The sequence below is a fragment of the Leucopleurus acutus genome (assembly GCF_964270905.1).
Source record: "Leucopleurus acutus genome assembly, chromosome: 20".
Taxonomy (NCBI): Eukaryota; Metazoa; Chordata; class Mammalia; order Artiodactyla; family Delphinidae; genus Leucopleurus; species Leucopleurus acutus.
The window spans coordinates 58,042,385-58,064,820 of NC_139162.1; the positions used below are offsets into that span (position 1 = coordinate 58,042,385).

Genomic DNA, 22,436 nt, shown 5'->3' on the forward strand with positions numbered 1-22,436 from the left:
GGGTTTATGAAAAAGAAGGAAAGGACCTTGAAAACGAATCACTGCATATGGCAGTGGAGCCAGTGTCACATCTGGGGTGATTCCAATGATCCTCTCTGCAGTGCCTGGCTTAGTGCTGCTGTCACTGTAAGAACGTCCCAAGAGGGAGGGTGTTTGCAGGAAGCAGATGTACACTGGAAAAAATGAAGCTGGAGGTCCAGGTGGAAAACACATCAGGTATTGGTAGTTCATCTTTGGGACAAAGAAAATGGGAGTCCCTGCTCAAAGCAGGAGAGGCCATTGGAAGGGTGCAGTGTAGAGGAACCACTCTCATCAAAGACCTGGCAGTAGTGAGGTCTTGTGGAATTCCCTCAATGTCTCTGGGCTGCACATGCCTTCCTTTACAAATGTGAATAAAAACACTATGAGCACTGGTTTGGTTGGGTAGATGAATGGGAGTCATTTTCAAGAAAGCCATCAATGTTGTTTCCCAGAGAAAAGACAGCCCTATTCATCAGCATGGGGCTGTGGTATCAGCAGGGCTCCTGGGGTGGGGGGCAAAAGTGTCCGGATGGACAACGTGTCTTTGAGTCCTCAATGGGGGAAGGGGGAGAAAAGGACTGAAATGACCAGATTCCCTATTTCCCGAACCAGGCAACCTGACATTGAATCCGGATATCATCTGTTCACAACAGATGATACATTCTCTCTGTGCCGCACTTTGTCCCAAGAAAGAGTACATTTGCTGCACAGTAACTGCAGGGTTTCTTCCCACCCTGTTACAATCTCAAACTCCTTGAACATTAGTCCCATCTATATTCGCTATATTCATAAGGCCCTTTTACCAGTGTGAACTGATGTTTAATGAAGTAGCACCTTTCAATAAGATTTATCACATTCCTTTCACTCACAAGGCTTTTCTCCAGTGTGGATTTTCCTATGGATATAGAGGAGCTGTCTTCGGCTAAAGCATTTCCCACATTCAGTACACTCATAAGGCCTTTCTCCAGTGTGAACTCTCTGATGACGACGAAGGCTTGACGTATCAGTAAAACATTTCCCACATTCATTGCACTTATAAGGCCTTTCTCCTGTGTGAATTCTCTGATGAACATAAAGATCAGATATAATAGTAAAACATTTCCCACATGCAATGCACTCATAAGGCCTTTCTCCACTGTGAACCCTCTGATGACGATTAAGGCTCGAGCTACCAGTAAAACACTTCCCACATTCACTGCACTCATAAGGCCTTTCTCCACTGTGAACTCTCTGATGATAATAGAGAGCAGAACTAGTAGTAAAAGATTTCCCACATTCACTGCACTCATAAGGCCTTTCTCCACTGTGAACTCTCTGATGATAATAGAGACCAGAACTACTAGTAAAAGATTTCCCACATTCACTGCACTCATAAGGCCTTTCTCCACTGTGAACTCTCTGATGATAATAGAAACCAGAGCTAGTAGTAAAAGATTTCCCACATTGACTACACTCATAAGGCTTTTCTCCACTGTGAATTCGCTGATGGTAATGAAGGCTCGTCTTAGCAGTAAAAAATTTTCCACATTTATTGCATTCATAAGGCTTTTCTCCAGTATGAACTTTCTTATGGGCACTGAGGTGTCCATTTCGGCTAAAGAATTTTCCACATTCACTGCACTCAAAAGGCTTTTCTCCACTGTGAACTCTCTGATGATTACAAAGGATTGACCTATTACTAAAAGATTTCCCACATTCATTGCACTCATAAGGCCTTTCTCCAGTGTGAACTCGCAGATGATAATAGAGGCCAGACCTAGTAGTAAAAGATTTTCCACATTCACTGCACTCATAAGGCCTTTCCCCACTGTGAACTCTCTGATGTGTAAGGAAACTAGATTTGTGGGTAAAAAATTTTCCACATTGGCTGCATTCATAAGGCCTTTCTCCAGTGTGAACCTTCTGGTGCTGACTATGGTTACTTCTTTGGGTACAGGCTTTCCCACAGTTGCTGCATTCACAAAACCTTTCACAAGTGAGGACTGTCTCAGACTGAACAAGTATTTCTGTGTGGCTGGAGAATTTGTTGCCTTCTCCACAGCTGTGATGACATTTTCCACTGTCAAAAACAGCTTCACACACCTTACTGTTGTTCAGTTTCTTCCTGGTATTAGTAACCTGTTTCTGAAGTCCAATTTTGGCCACATAGTTGTTCCCAATCTCCATGTAGGTAGAGAGATTCCCTGTTGCATGGATTGTGCAGCTTTTGAAAAATGCGGGTCTCCCCATATCACAGCTGAAGGGTTTCTCTCTAATGTGCTGCTTCTGGTGCTCTTGAAGGTTTGCAGTGAAATAGAACTGTTTCCCACATGCCCCACATGTGTATGCTTTCTGCCCCCTATTTGTTCCTTGCTCTTCAGCCAAGTGCAAAATGTCTCTCAAGACTGGGAGGCACATTTTACAGGGCTGGGCCTTCTCAGGAGATGAACCTGCACTGGAAGTCCTGATCTGTGACACTCCTGCAGATACACTCTGTTCAGAAGGTGTCTCTTCATCCTCGACCCGGTGCCAAGAACCTGAAAACAAAGAAATGATGGTGAAGTTCTTGTTCATGTTATTGGGTGTGAGTGACACCATCACAACTGTATATCTGACACATGAAGGAAGCAGTCCATAGGATTGTGTTCAGGAAATGGAGTTGGGGTCAAATTGGGAAAGAAGGTGCTCTCACCAAGTACAGGACACAGGGACTGGATGTGGCCCAAGGCAAAAGGCAAGTTCGACAATTCACTCCTCTGTCAATGGCTTTTACCAGGACCACATCTACTGGTGACCTATCATACTATGCAGAAGTGTATTTCCAGGCCCCAGAAAATCTGACTGCAACTGGTAGCTGGTGTTCAAGAAATATTAAAGGATATATACATGGTTGAGGACATAAACAATACCAGTAAGTACTAAGGGGAAAACAATGTGAAGACCACATGAGATAAATGGGTTAGAGAGGTGGTAGGGAAATTATCCCAGGCTGGAGTCAGAATAAAAATGGGAAATAGGTGGCTTCCCTGGTGGCGCAGTTGTTGAGAGTCAACCTGCCGATGCAGGGGACGTGGGTTCGTGCCCTGGTCTGGGAAGATCCCACGTGCCGCAGAGCGGCTAGGCCCGTGAGCCATGGCTGCTGAGCCTGTGAGTCCGGAGCCTGTGCTCCGCAACTGGAGAGGCCACAACAGTGAGATGCCCGCGTACCGCAAAAAAAAAAAAAAAAAAAAAAAAAAAAAAAAGGGGGAAGTAGGAAATTCCCTGGTGGTCCAGTGGTTAAGACTCCATGCTTCCAATGCAGGGATCGTGGGTTCAACCCCTGGTTGGGAAACTAGGATCCCACAGGCCGTGGGCCATGGTCAAAAGAAAAAAAAAGGGAAGTAGTAGAAACACAAGTTAGCAGAATGTCAAGAATGGAGAAAGGACAAGAGAAGTAATTGGGGGCCACTGACAATGGCCCTAAAACACTAGTCAAATAAGATACATTCCAGGTATTATTTCTCAACACAGACCTTATAACAAGCCCTCTCCTAGCGGCCATTCATCTTACCAGGCTATCTTTAAGCTCTTTATACTGAAACTAGAGTCATGTCCATCTCATGAAACAATCAAGGACTCTCCATCTCCAGCTGAAAAACTACATGGGACAGAAATGATACAAGCCCTAGCAGAGTCAGGACAGGTAAGTGGCCAACATGAGCCCAGAGGAACTCAGTACACAATAGACCAAGGAACGATATTTAAATACCACCAAAAGAACACCCAGTGGAGACAGAGTGGGGAAGGATGAACAGTGGAAGGATACAGACTGTTAAGAATCCATCTCCTCACCTAAATGGGAACAATCTAACTGTTGTAACTCTTTTGCAACTATGGAGTCTACTGAAGATTTGCAGTGTCCCACAAAACGAAGTTTGAACACACGAAACTTCAAAACCAGAATCAGATATCACAGGAATGTTGGGATGATCATGCTGGGAATATAAAACAATTATAATCAATATGCTAATTAATGTCTGCGAATGGATAAAGCAGACAGTATACAAGAGCAGAAAGGCAATGTAAGCAAAGAGATGGGAAATCTAACAAAGAATCAAGAAATGCTAGAGAAAAAAAAAGAAATGCTAGAGATCGAGAACACCGTAACAGAAATGAAAAATGACTGTGATAGGCTTATTTATAAACTGGACATAGGTGAGGAAAGAATCTGAGCTTGATGTTCTCTTAGGAAAAACTTCCAAAACTGAAAAAAAAAAAGGACAAGACAAAAAAAAAATCCAATATTGGTGGGACAACTACAAAAGGTTTAACATACACATATGGAAACATTAAAGGAGAAAGAGACAAAGGAACAGAAAAAATATTTGAGGCAATAATGATGGAGAATTTCCACCAAATTACTATCAGACACCAAAGCACAGATCCAGGAAGCTGAGAACATCAAGTAGGTTTAATGTGAAAAAACTACACCTAGGAATATCACATTCAAATGTACAAAAAAGTCCTGAAAGAAGCCATAGGAATAAACACCTTACCCACAGAGAAGCAACAAAAACAATTACAGTTGAATTCTCCTCAGAACTCATGCAGACAAGAAGAGAATGAAGTGAAACATTTAAAGTGCTCAGGGTGGGTGTGGGAGGTGACCTTCAGCAACCCAGAATTTGGTATCCAGCAAAAATTACCCTTCAACAGTGATGGTGAAATAAACACTTTCTTACATACAGAAAAATTGTGGGAATATATTAAAAGAAGTTCTTCAGAGAGATGAAGGGATTTCCCTGGCAGTCCAGTGGTTACCATGCATGCTTCCACTGCAGGGGGCATGGGCTTGATCCCTGGTCGAGAAACTAAGATGCCGCATGTGACACAGCATGGCCAAAAAAAAAAAAAAAAAAAAAAAGAGAGACAGATGGTAAATGATATAGATCAGAAATTTGGGTTTCATAGAGAAAGGAAGAGCATCAGAATAAAAAATATTTTACAGACACATAATTGTTGGGGAACATCATATATCTTTAAGCTGTACAACATGACTCTATATATGTACACACTGAAATGACTACCACATAAGTTCAGTTGAATTATGTCTTACAATTTTCTTTCTTCTGATGAGAACTTTTAAGATCTACTTTCTTAAAAACTTCTAAATATACAATACATTTTTGTTAACTAAAATCACTATGCTGTGAATTATGTCCCCAGGACTTAATCATAACTAGAAGTCTGTAACTTCTGAAACCCTTCACCCATGTCATATACCCACCTTCCTGTGTTCTGGCAATCACTAATCTGTTGTCTGCATCTGAGTTTGTTGTTGTTGTTATTTTTTCAAAGATTTCCCATGTAAGTATAATCATGTAGTACATTTAAACCTTGAATAACATGGGTTAGAATTGCTTGGGTCCATTTATACAGGGATATTTTCCAATAAATACACAGCACTACATGATCTTTAGTTGGATGAATCCAAAAATGGGAAACTTGGGCTTCCCTGGTGGTGCAGTGGTTGAGAATCCACCTGCCAATGCAGGGGACATGGGTTCGAGCTCTGGGCTGGGAAGATCCCACATGCCACGGAGCAACTAAGTCCGTGCACCACAACTACTGAGCCGGCACTCTAGAGCCCGCGAGCCACAAATGCTGAAGTCTGCGTGCCACAACTACTGAAGCCCGTGCGCCTAGAGCCCGTGCTCCGCAACAAGCCACTGCAATGAGAAACCCATGCACCACAACGAAGAGTAGCCCCCCCTCGTTGCAACTAGAGAAAGCCCACGAGCAGCAACGAAGACACAACACAGCCAAAATAAATATAATTAATTAATTTATATTTTTAAAACAATGGGAAACTTCAGAATCAGAAGTCTGACTATGGGACTTAAACACCCCCAGATTTCAGTATATGCAGGGGATCCTGGCACCAATCCTCTGTGGAAACATAGGGACAACAGGATTTCTCTCTCTGACTTATTTCACTTAACATAATGCCTGTAAAATCCAATCATGTTGCTGTAAATGCAAAACTTCCTTCTTTTTTTAATGGTTGAATAAAACTGAATAGTATTCCATATATATGACGTGTTTGTTATCCACTCATCCATCAACGGACACTTAGGTTGTTTCCATGTCTTGGATATTGTAAATAATGCAGCAATAAACATGGAGTACACATATCTTTTTGAGATGATGATTTCACTCCCCTAGATAAATACACAGAGATGGAACTGCTGGACCATATGGTAGTTCCTTTCTTAATTCTGTAAGGATTCTCTACTCTTTTCCATGTGGTAGAAATAATGTACATTCCCACCAACAGTGCACACAGGGTCCCTTTTCTTCACATCTTCTCCTATACTTATTTATTGTCTTTTTCATAACAGACATTATAACAGCTGTGAGGTGGTATTTCATTGTGGTATTAATTTGCATTTCCTCAACCATTAGTGATATTGAGCACCTTTTCATGTAGAAGGTCACCATTTGCATATCTTCTTCTGAAAACTGTCTATTTAGATCTAACAGTTTGTACAAAACAACAATAGCAAAAGTGTACTCCATCATGTATTTTTAAACATACCCATATATGTATGTTTATGTAAAATTAAAACAAAAGACAACAATAATACAATGGAGAAGATGGAAAATTAGGATTTTTTAAAATTATGAGCTTTTTAAACTACCCACGAAACCACAGTGTCATTTGAATGTGGACTTGAATTAGTTGTAAATACATACTGGAAACTCTATCGCGACTACATTAAAAAATGAAAAGGGGGGCTTCCCTGATGGCGCAGTGGTTGAGAGTCCGCCTGCCGATGCAGGGGACACGGGTTCGTGCCCCGGTCCGGGAAGATCCCACATGCCGTGGAGCGGCTGGGCTCGTGAGCCATGGCCGCTGAGCCTGCGCGTCCGGAGCCTGTGCTCCGCAACGGGAGAGGCCACAACAGTGAGAGGCCCACGTACCACCAAAAAAAAAAAAAAAAAAAAAAAAAAAAAAAAAAAAAAAAAAAAAAAAAAAAGAAAAGGAACAAGTATAGATGATATGCTAACAAAGGAGAGAAAAAGGGTCATTCAAAATGCTTCATTAAAACCACAAAAAGAAGGGTGGAAGACTAAACTAGGAACAAAGAAAAAGGGCAATGGAAAGAAAATGGTAACAAATATGTTAGATGTTTACCCAACTGTATCAATATATTAAACATCGATAGTCTCAATGCACCAATTAAAAGAGAGATTATCAGAGTGGATCAAAAAACAAGACTGAATTATATGTTGTCTCCGAGAAACCCACTTTAAATACAAAGATGCACATAGAGGAAGCTCCCTGGTGGTGCAGTGGTTAAGAATCCACTTTCTGGGTTTCCCTGGTGGTGCAGTGGTTGAAAGTCCGCCTGCCAATGCAGGGGACGCGGGTTCGTGCCCCGGTCTTGGAAGATCCCACATGCCGTGGAGTGGCTGGGCCCATGAGCCATGGTCACTGAGCCTGTGCGTCTGGAGCCTGTGCTCTGCAATGGGAGAGGCCACAACAGTGAGAGGCCCGTGTACCACCCCCCCCCCAAAAAAAAGAATCCACCTTCTAATGTAGGGGACGCGGGTTTGATCCCTGGTCTGGGAATTAGATCCTACATGCATGCTGCAACTAAGAGTTTGCACACCACAACTAAGGAGCCTCCGAGCTGCAACTAAGGAGCCCATAGGCCACAACTAAGGACCCCACCAGCCGCAATTAAGGAGCACACCTGCCGCAACTAAAGAGCACACGTGCCACAACTAAAGGAGCAAGTGAGCCACCACTAAGGAGCCTGCGAGCCTCGACTAAGACCCAGCATAACCAAAATTAAAAAAATTTTTTTAAAAGATGCTTAAAGGTCTTCCTTTGTGGCGCAGTGGTTGAGAGTCCGCCTGTCGATGCAGGGGACGCAGGTTCGTGCCCCGGTCCAGGAGGATCCTACATGCAGCAGAGCTGCTGGGCCCGTGGGCCGTGTCCGCTAAGCCTGCACGTCCGGAGCTAATGCTCCGCAGTGGGAGAGGCCACGGCAGTCAGAGGCCCACATACCACAAAAAATTTTAAAAAAGATGCTTAAAAAGAAGATGCATATAAATTAAAAGTATGTCAATACAGAAAAAGAGGTCAACACAAATCAAAAGAAAAAAAAGAAATGGGTAGTAACTATACTGATATCACAGCAGATTTTGCATAAGCAAAGTCATCAGGGATAATGAGAATGACACAATGGCAAAGGGGTCAATACTCCAGAATACACAACAATCCTTAACATGTCTGCATCTAACAACACAATGTCAAAATATGAGGCAAAACAGGCCTACAAGTAAAAAATAGATGAATCTGCTATAACACTTGGAGACTTCATTCAACAAACCTCTCTAAGAAATGAACAGATCCAGAAAAGAAAAAATCTATAAGGATGCTGGTAAACTGAGGATCACCATCATCAGTCAACTGGATGTAACAGTCACCTACAGATTACTAGGCTACTCCATTCAAAAACAGCAGAATATTCTTCTCAAACTGACATAGAACATTCACAAGATGGATTACACCTTGGGTCAGAAAACACACCTTAACAAATTTAAAAGAATAGAAAACATACAAGATCAGTTCTCAGAACAAAGTGGAATTACACTGGCAGCCGGTAACAAAAGGATAGCTGTAAAATTGCACAACACTGATAAATTCAACAATACACTTCCAAATAAAACATGGGTCAAAGAATAAATATTAAGATAAATTTTTAAGTATTTTGAAAGAAAGAAACACAGCAGTTGTGAAAACATGCAGATGGGGACTTCCTTGGTGGCAGTTAAGAATCTGCCTGCCAATGCAGGGGACACGGGTTCAAGCCCTGGTCTGGGAACATCCCACATGCTGAAGAGCAACTGAGCCCGTGTGCCGCAACTACTAAGCTTGCGCTCTAGAGCCCACACACTGCAACTACTGAAGTCCGCACCCCTAGAGCCCACGCTCTGCAACAAGAGAAGCCACCACAATAAGAAGCCTGTGCACCACAACGAAGAGTAGCCCCCACTCACTGCAACTAGACAAAGCACACACACAGCAACGAAGACCCAACGCACCGAAAAATAAACTTAAAAAAAATGCCGATGCAGTGAAAGCAGTGTTTATATGGCAATCGGTAGCACTGAACGCATATATTAGATAAGATGAAAAACCTAAAATCAGTCATCTGTGCCTCTATCTTAGGAAACTAGGGGAAAATGAAATACAAAGGAAGAAAAAAAGAAATAATTTTAAAAATCAGTAGAGAAAAATCAACAAAGTCAAAAAAAAGCTGGTTCTTTAAAATGCTCAATAAAATCAAAAACATGCTAGTCAGCCTAGTCACAAAAACAAGAGAGGACACAAATTACTAATATCAAAGTGAAAAAGAAGGGCTTCCCTGGTGGCACACTGGTTAAGAATCCACCTGCCGGCCGGCGGCCATTTTGGGTGGAAGCGATAGCTGAGTGGTGGCTGCTGCTGATTGTGTTCTAAGGGGACGGAGTGGAGGGAAGACGATTGCTCTCTCGGAACAGCGTATCTCATTCTTGCTCTCTCGGAACAGCGTATCTCATTGCTCTCCCTTCGACTACCCGTGGCGCGGAGAGTCAGGGCGGCGGCTGCAGCAGCAAGGGCGGCGGTGGCGGCGGTGGCGGCTGCAGTGACATGTCCAGCATGAATCCCGAATAGTAAGTGCAGGAGAGCGCCGGTCGGCTGGGTCCGTGGGCCAGCCTGGGAAAGCTTAGAGGGGGCGAGGAGGGCGGAGGCGTGGGGTCTCGGCCGGGGTGAGGTGGGGGTGATGGGGCAGGAGAGATTGGCGGCGGGGAGTCGGGCCCCATTGTCTGACGGAGGAAGGGCGGTCGGGGGGAGGGATCGGGTCGGAGGGGTGAGCCGTCCGGGCCTGGACCCGGTCTGGTTGGAGTCCTGGCCTGAGTGCCAGGCCGGTGCGGAGGAGCAGTCTGGTAAGGGGGTTGGGGTGTCGGGGAGTCGGTGGTGGGGTCGTGGGAAGGGGTAGCTTCTCTTGGAGGCAGTGACTTTTGAAGGAGGGCCTGTTTTTAAGGGGAGGGAGGGAATGGGGTGGGAGAACTCTCCTAGAGGACACCGTTAGACCCTGCGCCCGCGGTCTGCGGAGCTGTCAGAGCCGTCGGGGTGGAAACCAGCGTTACTTGCAAATCTTGAGCTTGTTGGCTCTCTCTTCCACCCTCCGCGCCAGGTTGTAGGTAATATGGATGCTTTTCAGGATTGCGTGGGATTTAGGGGAATGGGTAGATGGTGAGAAGAGATTTAAAATTTTTAGTTCTCTTTTAGTTTTTTCCTGGAGCTCTTTACGAACTCAGCGGTCCCATTGCCTTCCCGAAAACCTGGGCATTTGTGAGAATTTTTTATTTTTTTGAGGACACTACAGTCATTTTGCCATGTGTAGGTCAAGGGAAAAACAAAACACCAGCACTAAAACCTAGGGACATCTTTGTGATATTACCAACTAAAAGGAAGACTTTGCTTTCAAGTTGAAAGAGAAACGAATGGGCCCTATGATAGATCTGTAGGGTTTGGATTACCTACTTGAATGCTTGCAGATAGGGAATGAGGTTCCATGACGTGTCATGAAAAGTTAATGCATTTCTTTTTCTTGCTTACTCAGTAAGTCACCACAGCAGATGTGACACACCTTTCCTGGGAACTGGTGTTCACTTTCCTTGGGAAGACTTTCTTGGGTTCTCCTTAATGGCCCTTAAAAACATCCTTCTACAGTTTGCATATTGAAATTAAGGAATAATTGAAAGAGATTTAATTGGTATTCCTCTATAGTGTCAGAAGGCTTTGAGGAATTTTTTAAAGCAAAGATCAGTATTTGACCTAAATGTTGAATTTATTTGCTGCTTTGGTCAGTTACTGCCGAACATTTCCCCTAAAAGGTCCGCCCCTGGGTTTAGCTGACTGTCATGTGTGTGTCACATGGCTCTTGCAAAATGCATTCTGACTTCAAGTTTTGTAATACTGTGGTTTGATGCTGAAATGTCCCTTTTTTTTGTTCTAAATAGAAGTCATAGTATTTTATTAAAATTTTATATATCTTAAGAAGTTGAAGAAAGTGTTCTAATAGTGTCGTATTTGCTGTGTTGGCAGTTTTTTATCAAGGGCTCCAAGGACAAAGTTGGTTATGCATAGTTGGGCAGAGTTGAACTTGAGGTCCCTAATTTAGTAGTTCTTGGCAACACTAAAGCACATGGATTTTCCATTTTATGGAGGTTTGTCTTCTGTTCAGGAGTTTCTTAAATTTCCTACATATATTTAGTACTGTAAATAGATCTTGAAGATTAGTTGGACAGAACCATGACAAATGATTTAGACTCTGAATTTGTTCCTCCTTTTGTAAAATAGGAGTCATCTTTATTCCTATCCGGGTAGCTGTGAGGCTCAAGTATATATAGAACAATTTGGTAAACTGTAAGAGCACTGTAGATGGTGTACATCATTATGTGAGGCATTCCAGTAGTGCTGGGATTTAGGAATATAATCCTTACTTGCAAGGAACTTATAATGGAATATAAAAAATACATTTTATATATGTTAAATACCAGTACGTATGGCAAGTTCCAGATGTATGGCATGGATTGGAGCCACAAGATTTTAAAAGAAGGTATGGGATTGTGGTTGGCTAGTAGGGCTTAGAAAGACTTTATAGAAAACAAACCAGTAAGGGAGTTACTAGCATTAGATTTGGAGAAGCAGTGGGAGTGAGAAGGATTGTTCAAGAGAGAAGAAGAAAGAAGAATGGTTAATAAATGGCAAGGGTAGTAATTCTTAAGTAAAAAAAAAAAGAAAAAAGAATCCACCTGCCAATGCAGGGGACAGGGGTTGGAGACCTGATCTGGGAAGATCCCACATGCTGCAGAGCAACTAAGCCCGTGAGCCACAATGACTGAGCCTGAAAGCCACAACTACTGAGCCCACGCGCCTAGAGCCCATGCTCTACAATAAGAGAAGCAATTGCAATGAGAAGCCCGCGTGCCACAATGAAGAGTAGCCCCTCAATCACCGCAACTAGAGAAAGTCTGTGCGCAGCAACGAAGATCCAATGCAGGAAGGGAGGGAGGGAGGGAGGGAGGGAAGGAAGGAAGGAAGGAAGGAAGGAAGGAAGGAAGGAAGGAAGGAAGGAAGGAAGGAAGGATGGATTATACACCATGACCAACTGAGCATGATCCACGTTATACAATGTTGACTTAACATTAAAAAATCAATTAATATAATCCATGTCATCAACAGGTTAAAAACCAACTCATGATCTCATCAATAGATGCAGAAAAAGGATCTGACAAAATCCAACAGCCACTCATATTCAAAATCTCCATATGATATAACCTAAAAATTGAAAAAAATACTTAAACTTGATAAACTAAATAAAACCCTATAGCTACTATCATACTTACTAGAGAAAAACTAGAGTTCTCCCACTAAGATGAAGAAGGCAAGGATGTTCCCTTTTACAACTCCCTTTCAACTTTACAGTGGAAGTCAAAACAAAGGTAATGAGATGAGGTTATATAAATGGCATACTGATCAGGAAGGAAGGAATAAAACTGTCTTCATTCTCATATGACATGATCAGCTATGTAAAACACCCAAAAAATAGAGGAAAAAAAAATTCCTGGAACTAAGAAGCAATTATAGCAAGCTTTCAGGACATAAGCTTAATATACAAAAGTCAATTATGTCCTATATACCATCAATGAACAAGTGAATTTGAAATTAAAAACACAATACCATGTAAATTACCACCAGCTCAAAAAAAAAAAGAGAGCAATAGAAAGAAATATTGAGTTACAGATCTAACAAAACATGTACAAGATATACATGAGAGAAACTATAAAACTTAGATAGAGAAATCATGAATTCCATGGTGGTTCAATGGTTAGGACTCCATGCTTTCACTGCCATGGGCCTGAGTTCGATCCCTAGTAGGGGAACTAAAATCCCTCAGGTCTCACAGTGCAGCCAAAAAACAAATAAACAATCAAACATTCTAATAAAGAAATCAAAGAACTAAATAAATGGAAAGTTATTTCACGTTCATAAACAGGAAAACCCAGTATCATCAATATGTCCGTTCTTCCCAACTTCATCAATAGATTCAATGCAACCCAAATCAAAATACCAGCAAGTTATTTTGTGGACATAAATACTTTGATCCTAAAATTTATACAAAAATGCAAAAGTCCGAGAATAGCCAACACAAAACTTAAGAAGAACAAAGCTGGCAGACTGACACTACTCAACTTTAAGACTTAGTATCTAAAGTAATCAAGCCAGTGTGATATTGCTGAAAAGAGAGAGAAACTGTTCAGTGAACAGTATTGAAAACCCAGAAATAGACCCATAGAAATACACTCAACTGACCTTTGACAGATGAACAAGCGCAATACAATGGAGAAAAGTTAAGTCTTTTGAATAAATAGTACTGGAACAACCGAACATCACATGCAAAGAAATGAATTCTAGACCCAAACCTTCACAAAAAATTAACTCAAAATGGATCACAGACCTAAATGCTAAATACAAAAAAACTCTTAAAACTTAGTAAGAAAACAAAAACCCAAATACCAAATGAGCAAAGCACCTTAACAAACACCTCATTAAAAGAAGATATACAGGACTTCCCTGGTGGCGCAGTGGTTAAGAATCCGCCTGCCAATGCAGGGACACAGGTTCAAGCCCTGGTCCGTGAAAATCCCACATGCCACGGAGCAACTAAGCCCGTGTGCCACAACTACTGAGCCTGCGCTCTAGAGCCTGTGAGCCACAACTACTGAAGTCCACGTGCCACAACTACTGAAGCCTGCGTGCCTAGAGGCCATGCTCTGCAACAAGAGAAGCCACTGCAATGAGAAACCCGCGCACCACAATGAAGAGTAGACCCTGTTCATCGCAACTAGAAAAAGCCCACGTGCAACAATGAAGACCCAACGTAGCAAAAAAAAAATAATAATAAGATATACAGATGACAATTTAGCATATACAAAGATGCAAGGAAATGCAAATTAAACTGAAAAGTACACACTATTACATACCTGTAAGAAGGGCCAAAATCCAAACATTCACAACACCAAATGCTATAAGGGTGTGGAGCAACAGGAATTTCATTCATTGCTGACCGGAATGCTTAACAGATGCCAGTGTTGATAAACAGAAATTGGAACCTTGGAAAAAGGTCTTACAGAAACAGCTCCTGGTCTGTTTTAGTAACGACCATGTCAGTGACAACAGTCTGTTGTGAAGTAAGGCACAAAAAAATGTCATGGACAGGAATGGAGCAAAACTTGGGTACCATGGATTTTGACAATCGCCTGGGCAGAGAGGGCGAGCAAGGAGGGATCTATCAGACTGAGTGCAAGACTACTGAACCTAAATCCTCACCTGCAAAACTTGGAGCTACAGGTGTCCCGGCACTAAGGAATAGGGATACACTCTGCCTAGCCATAGTAACCACAGCACATAACCAAGCAATTGAAGAAGAAAGCAGTGCCTGTGTTCCAGATGTGAGAAGGACAGAGCTGCCCTTGGGGAAGAGAAGAAAGGCAGAGCCTAGCTCAGAGGATAGGGGTGGGTGTGAGGGCCTTACCCAGCATGCATACAAGTGCAAAGTTCTCCAGCATGACATCAAGGTACAGGTGTATCTGAACCTCATCAAGAAGACACCATTCCTCCCAGGAGAAGTACACGGCCACATCCTCAAAGGTCACACTGCCCTGGTAAACAGGGACAAATAAAACCATGAACAGTCTCACTCCTGAAAACCCACAATCCATCTTCCTACACATTTCCCCTACTACCCAATCAGATGGAGCTTCTTGAGACCTGGGGAAGAAAACCATCTTCCTTTGATCTGCACCCCCCTTTTCCTCCAGAATACACAGGCAGTCATTTCAAGTCTAACTCTTGCCCTTCCCTGTTTATTTCCACCAGAAAAAAGGAGACCTGCGTTTACCTAAACCAGCTCAGCCTCACCTCACAGCACTTCCACATACTGGTATTGGATTCATGAGTAACCTTCCACGCCTCCTTCCATTGGTGTTGGGAAATGGGAACCCCCTACACAGAACCCGGCCTTCACTCAGGAACATGAGCATGGGGTTCTCCAGGGTCCCCAAAACAAAGAGGTGGGAGAATGGCAGGTGAAGAGCCCCAGTACACCTCAAATACAGAGAATGTGTGCGTGCGGGGTGAGAACAAGCGAGGGACTGGGACAACCTCCACTTGCTCCAAGTGCTTCTGCAGCCTGGTAACATGTAAGAAAAGGCAAACTATGGAGGAAAGAGACCATGGCTGTGTTCCAGAGGCTCATGCACTTGTATGCATGCTGGGTAAAGCCCTCACACCCACCCCTATGCTCTGAGCTAGGCTCTGCCTTTCTCTTTTTCCCAGGGGCATCTCTGTCCTTCTCACAACTGGACTTCTGTCAGGTACCAGAGCCAGGTAACATCGGGATGACTGGCAAACCTCTCCTCCGTGCCTCGGTCCCCAGTGCTACCTCTTACCAGTTGTGACCTTGGAAAAGTCACAACTTCCCTCTGCCTCAATAATCTCATCACCCCCTACAGTCTGTGCTTCCACAGAACAGGCTTTGGAGTATTTTTAAAGGCCTAATTCAGATGGTGTCCTTCCTGTGCTCAAAACTCTCCACCGCTCCGAGGGCTCTCGGAGCCCTTCTCGGAGGGCTTTCCTCTCGGAGAAGAAAGGTACAACCTCTCATCTACCACTCCAGATGCAGCCTGGCCTCAAACTCTCTTCCTTGCAGAAACAAGATGGACTCCAGGTTCCCGGAATGTTCCTGCTTCAGTTTCATCTCCAAGTCTCACGCAGGCAGAAAAAGGGAAAATACCCCTGGAGGCCTCTCTGTCCTAGACCCTGGGCCTGGGATAAAGCGAAGTGAACAGCCACCTCCCACGCGGGCCGTTCGTATCTGGGTGGGGAAACAGGCCGGGGAGAACCCGGAACGCACAGCGTTTACCTGAGCCTGGTCCCTCAGCGCAGGCGCCGCCATCGGAACTTCTGGACGGAAAGGAGTGGCGACAGTCGACCGACCGGGTCCCACTCTGCACGTACACTGCAAGGGTCTGTCCCTGACCCTCAAAACCGCCCCGGTTCAGTGCGCACAGAGCCTCCTCTTGCGCCTCTTAGCCTGTCACCTCGCTCCCAACACCGCACACAGAAGCCCCTGACCATCTACAGAGACTTCACCGTAATTAAAATGGCAGCCACGAAGAAACCGGAAGTCCCTCTGCAGGATGTTCGCCCTCCCGGAAATGCCCCCTTGCTCGATTTTCATTGGATGAAAGTCGCTGCCCCTTAGCACAAATTCTTCTGGGTAATGTAGTGTAAAAGTCTCAAGGAAGGAAGCACCTGGGAAGCACACCGGGAAGCACCTGGGAAAAAGCCAAGAAGCACCCGGAGGAGCACTAGGAAATGACCTCTAGGGCTCGGGGTGGGGGGGCTCCAGCCTTATTAATGGGGCGGAGGACCCATGGGGTCGGGGAGTGCATTATCTCAGAATCCTTTAAACCATCCGACGTTTAAACCCACTGGTAACAGGAACAAAAACTAAACATTATCCTATTGCTCCTGATATACATGCAGCCTGAAGAGTTAAAGTGATTTTGTGGGCTTTGTTCAGGGACCAGAAAAAAGTCAGACAAAACGCTGACTGGGAATATGGAGAGGAGATTTTGGACAGGCCTGCTCGGCAAGAGGGAGAGCACAGCTTCTCGTCCCCCTTGAAAAGACTCTTTTGACTGCATAGTTAGTGATTGTGCCCAATTCAGTGACAAAAACTGATGATCAGGCCACCCACGATAGATGTTCTCTTGCTTTTTGTACTTTCCTTGCTCCACCAGTCTGATTCACCTACACCCTATTCACGTGAATGAACTTCTCTTACTATTGTTATTTTATTTATTTATTTATTTTGGCCGCACTGTGTGGCTTTTGGGATCTTAGTTCTGTAAGGCCGAATGGCCCGAGGCAGGGGAACGCAATCAGACTCACAGGTTGCATCAGCCCGGAACGTTCCACACACCCAGTTCTCGGAATTGACCTGGAGCTCCCACCCATCTAGTTCCAGGAACTGACCTGGGGACTTTCCACCCGGCCCAGCCTTCCCGCCTTTCTAGGGGCGGGACTAACGGTCCCAAGACTGATACAACCGGCACCAGATACTGCCACGATACCAGAAGAGACCACCAAATTAGGACTACCCTGCGCCCTCCCGGATTCACCACACCCCTTCCCCTTCTCCCCCTATAAATTCTGCCCAAACCTTCGCCCGGGCGCGACTTCTCTGGCTCCTTTCTCTCGGACCAGTGAACCTCTCCCAGGAGCGCTCCCTAATAAAGCTCACTTGAAGCTTTCCTCTGTTTCGCGGTGCCGTTTGTTAAGATCCGACCTTACAAGTTCCCCAACCAGAGATCAAACCCAGGCTCACAGCAGGGAAAGGGTGGAGTCCTAACCACTGGACCGCCAGGAAATTCCCTGACCTTCCCTCTTAATCATAAGGCCTAATCAGTCAATGCGTACCTACTTATCCTGGCCCCAGCTAGTGAATGTGCTAATCTTTAGATAATATTTCACTTTGTATTTCCACATTTTTATCTATTACTGAAAATGGTTTTATCTTATGTACAGAGGCTACCCAGAGGTTTCACTGAAAACTGAGCAGTTTCGTGTGCAACGCACAATTTTCTTAATATAGACTTTACAAAATTATCAATATTGGTGGATTCCTAACCCAGGATAGATTTTTCTGTTTTTTGGAAAAAATATAACTATCAAAAACAATTGAATAACTGGCTGAGCTTAGAAGCACCTGTATATTAGGCAAGATTTACTTTCTCCAGATTACTCAGTGCCCATTTATCTGATACAGCTGAGCAGAAGATACAGCTGAGTAGAAGTAGGTAATACATTTATGTTTATCTTTCTACCATTTCTTTGTCTCAAATTAAAATCAATATCTCCTAGATATGAAAGTGATGGGCATGCCAACTTGGAAATAGGGATTATGTTCCTCACTCACACTGGAGCTGGGGTCCTAGAAAACTCCTCCTGCCTTTGTCTTCATAACTTCACCTTGCTCACCAGTTACAGGTTGAGACCCACTGATCAGACTGACAACAAACTGATCTTGGCCAACAACTGTTTTGCCAAAAGCCTGCTTTCAGTTTTAAGGTTCGTTGGATTCGTTGGCAAAATAACCACTTGTCTCACAGGAATAAACAGCTTCAATCAAATCTTTAATAGAAAGTGATTTAACTTAACTTCAATATACAATCATTAGAGAGAAAGCAATAAGAATATTAACAGACTATATAAATTTCAATATACAATCATTAGAGGGAGAGCAATAATATTAACAGGGTATATAACAGAGCATACATCACCGAATTGGGCCGACACCTACTTCCAGATCCAAGTGGCAGCTAGGAATTCCCTTGAACAGCAATCTGGAGTCCCAGTTGGGAAGGTCCCGGGCGGTGAGTCCACCTCACGGGTGGGACTTCAGAGTGCTGCCCAAAGGAGTCCTGCTTTTAACGCCAAGCCGCAAGCTGATAGTCATCAGCTTGCGTGCAAGTACGCAGCTCTGACTATTAACGCAAATATTTTGATACTTTAGTTGTAAGTCTCAGAATGTTCACTGAATTCCAGGAACTGGCCAGATTCCCAAGTCCCAGGAAGCTTTGTGACTTACTCCCTTCTTTATCTGTTGGATCCCAAGACTGACTAGCACAGTTTCTGCTGACCTGCATGTAGTCTAGCAGCTTGATGTGTAGCTCTTTCAGAGTCTTTGTTTAGTCAAAAGCCTATTGTTGTCTCTGAAGCCTGAACAAGACTATTTTATTAGCCTCCCCAACAACTTGGCTCTTAGCTCCAGAGGGATCCCACAGACAATGACAGCTTTTGGATTGAAACACTTCCTCTATGATCTTGGGTATACATTTGCCTTGTATTTACAGAGTGGCCACGGGGGTTTCTCTCGGCACTACCTGCCTTCTGAGTGGCTTCCTGGCCATTAAGTTTTGCCCCAGAACCTCTTAGTGGATAGACTTCAGAATTCAATCTCCCCAAATGCATTGGCTTCTTTACTTTCCTTTTCTGGTTCCTTCAGCTGTGGTAAATGTCTATATTCCTATGAATGTGATTGGTCCTAGAAACAGCACAAATGTGTGAAAAAAATTTTTACATACGGTTTCTCAGCCACGTCAGACAGAAATCTCGGCTTATTACATGCATTTATATTTTATCCCCTGGATGTTATTTGGGCTTCAAGATCTGGACTAGTGGGTGCATGATATTTGTCCTGCACAGATACAAGCAGCGAGCCCAATACATCCACAGCAACAGACTTTACCCCAGACCTCCCCACGTGGCCAAAGCCACATTGCACCATCCTTATCCTGGTGAGTTTCTTCATCTCTTTTTACTGCCTCTCTTCCATTTTGAGTCTTTGTGTTACTGTAATTGTAAATCCAGACCAGTGGCTGATGGAAACATCTCTGCTACTAGTTCCGGATTTCCCAGCTTTCAGCCCCTTTGTTCTCATCAGCAGTGATTTTTCTATGATTTCTGCTCCAAAAAAAACTATTTTCCTAATATTGTTAAACATTTGTCTTCTTATTTCTGCAGTGAATCAATTAATTTTTTAAGGGAAATTTTGGGATCTACTCCTTCCTAGTTCAGCCACGTGAGAGCTCTGGACCTCAATTTGTTTTAAATTTATTTATTTTTTATTTTTTATTTATTTTTCTCTGCATTGGGTCTTCGTTGCTGTGCACAGGCTCTCTAGTTGTGGCGAGTGGCGGCTACTCTTCATTGTGGTGCTTGGGCTTCTCATTGCGGTGGCTTCTCTTGTTGCAGAGAACAGGCTCTAGACGCATGGGACTCAGTAGTTGTGGTACGCAGGCTCAGTAGTTGTGGCTCGTGGGTTATAGAGCACAGGCTCAGTAGTTGTGGTGCATGGGCTTAATTGCTCCGCAGCATGTGGGATCTTCCTGGACCAGGGCTGGAACCCGTGTCCCCTGCATTGGCAAGCAGATTCTTAATCACTGCACCAACAGGGAAGTCCCTAATTTTATTTTTTAACTTAGGTGATGGTCAGGTACAAATAATAATACAATGAAAAGGTGATTGGCTAAGGGGCTTTCAATTTTCATTCATTAATTGGGATATATTGCTGAATAAGAACAGATAAATTCTTGCATTTCTAGAGTTAATAGAATATACAGAAAATGAAAATTTTATCTAGTTATACAGAATTTACTTAATCTACTTATACTTTACTACTTACTGAAGAGTAGCAACTCTTCAGAAAGTTTTAATTAAGTAAGTACTATGGAAAGAAACAGGAAATTTAGACATAAAAGTTTGTGTCTTTATGTACTTGTATCTTATATGGTTACTTTAAAAACAAATTTTTAAAGCATATTCAGATCCAGGAGTTCCAGGTAGACGAAAAACACCTCTAGAGCCCCACACATAACTTCACAGAGTTATCAGAGATCTGAAGATATCCACCATGTTTGGAATGCAGAAATAGAGGAGACATATGGTGGGAGGAGAAACAATAAACATATGTAATGGTTGGTACTGATATATATTATAAATCCAGTCCAAAATTCTAATTTTGTCCAAAGAATACTGACAAAGCCATTATGAGGTATAACCAGATGTGCAACATCAGCAATTCTACAGTTTTTTAAAAAATAAATGCTCAATTAAAAAATACATTAGATTAAAAACTTACATTTTTCACAACAAATATATATGTCACATATTAGCCATCCAAATGAGTGTAAGGTGGTCTCATGGTCTCAGTTTGTTTTTCTTTTTTTTTCTTTTTGGCCTTGCCACACAGCATGTAGGATCTTAGTCCCCTGACCAGAGATCGAACCAGTGCACTCTGCATTGGAGTCTTAACCACTGGACCACCAGGGAAGTTCCAGTCTCAGTTTGTTTGTTATTTAATTTATTTATTTAATTTATTTATTTTTGGCTGTGTTGGGTCTTCGTTACTGTGCATGGGCTTTCTCTAGTTGCGGCAAGTGGGGGCAATTCTTCATTGAGGTGTGCAGGCTTCTCACTGTAGTGGTTTCTCTTCATTGAGGTGTGCAGGTTTCTCATTGCCGTAGCTTCTCTTGTTGTGGAGCATGGGCTCTAGGCACACAGGCTCCAGTAGTTGTGGCTCGTGGGCTCTAGAGCGCAGGCTCAGTAGTTGTGGCACACAGGATTAGTTGCTCCGCGGCATGTGGGATGTTCCCAGACCAGGGCTTGAACCCGTGTTCCCTGCATTGGCAGATGGACTCTTAACCACTACACAAACAGGGAAGTCCTTGGCAAGCATTTTTGTTTGTTTTGTTTTGTTTTTGTTTTTTTCGGTACGCGGACCTCTCACTGTTCTGGCCTCTCGTGTTGCGGAGCACAGGCTCCGGACGCGCAGGCTCAGCAGCCATGGTTCACGGGCCCAGCCGCTCCACGGCATGTGGAATCTTCCCGGACCAGGGCACGAACGTGTGTCCCCTGCATTGGCAGGTGGACTCTCAACTACTGCGCCACCAGGGAAGCCCAGGTGGATTCTTAACCACTGTGCCACCAGGGTAGTCCCAGGGCTCTCTTATTTTAGAAATGCATTCTAAGAAATTATGCATTCAAAGACATGATACCTAGGATTATAAATGTTAGAAACTATTAAGTAAATCATGAAACACAAAAAAATGTGCATAAACACGATAAATGATGTAAGATACAGGAAGGGGCAAACACAGTCATTCCATTTATATATACATTTGAAAATAGCTATTACAAAAGTAGAGTATGCTCTTGCATCAGTCATTTTAATGTTGAGGATGAATTAACAATGGCAGGAGGAAACTGGTTGGAGGGCTGTACACAAGTATGTCAAAATTTACATTTTAAATAGGCAAAATTTAAGTCAACTATTCATCCAGTAAATGATTTTCAAAACAAAGATGCAAAACCTATCACTTTATAATCATTCTACTATGGTTTATTAGGTACATTCTTAAAATTGCGGCTACTATACCTGTAATGGTGTGAAAAGAATACAATAGTGGACTACTGGCAATGCTTTCCAAATTAATGTTCAGTGAAATTATGTTGGCAATTTGACCTTGGCTATGGTTGGAATATTTACACATGGAAATTGGCAAATACTACAAACCAGAGATTAATTTACTGTGTAATTGAATGTCTGGACTTAACACTAAGGTAGCATATATTAATAATGCAGATTATTCCTAAACCTGTATAATGTATGTGGCCATTACATTATGCATAGTATAAAACTGAGTAAAAGTTGAAAACATATTCTTTCACTATTCCAAATTGCAATTACATTCAGAAAAGAAAT

General features: G+C 43.1%; 1 protein-coding gene across 2 annotated transcripts; it reads right to left on the reverse strand.

Annotated features, from left to right (window-relative positions):
* Positions 1-228: 228 nt before the first annotated feature.
* LOC309977142 (uncharacterized protein) lies at positions 229-16,245 on the reverse strand. 2 transcript variants are annotated; one of them, XM_082863077.1, is made up of 3 exons: positions 16,029-16,245; positions 14,640-14,766; positions 229-2,537 (listed from the first exon to the last, which is right to left on the reverse strand). In XM_082863077.1, exons 1-3 carry the CDS (start codon positions 16,059-16,061, stop codon positions 883-885), a joined length of 1,815 nt encoding a protein of 604 aa, XP_082719203.1. In that variant the 5' UTR covers positions 16,062-16,245; the 3' UTR covers positions 229-882. The 2 variants fall into 2 exon arrangements, with proteins under 2 accessions (XP_082719203.1, XP_082719202.1); XM_082863076.1 differs by lacking the exon at positions 16,029-16,245 and having other exon boundaries at positions 14,640-14,883.
* Between the last annotated feature and the right edge of the window lie 6,191 nt (positions 16,246-22,436).

What these genes read in the sequence shown, in the direction of transcription:
- LOC309977142 (XM_082863076.1), bottom strand. Translation starts at nt 14,838, where the DNA reads ATGTGTAGGAAGATGGATTGTGGGTTTTCAGGAGTGAGACTGTTCATG. An exon ending in TGCACTTGTATGCATGCTGG is followed by an intron (nt 2,538 to 14,639) that starts GTAAGGCCCTCA and finishes CTTTGTTTTCAG; the next exon opens with GTTCTTGGCACCGGGTCGAG.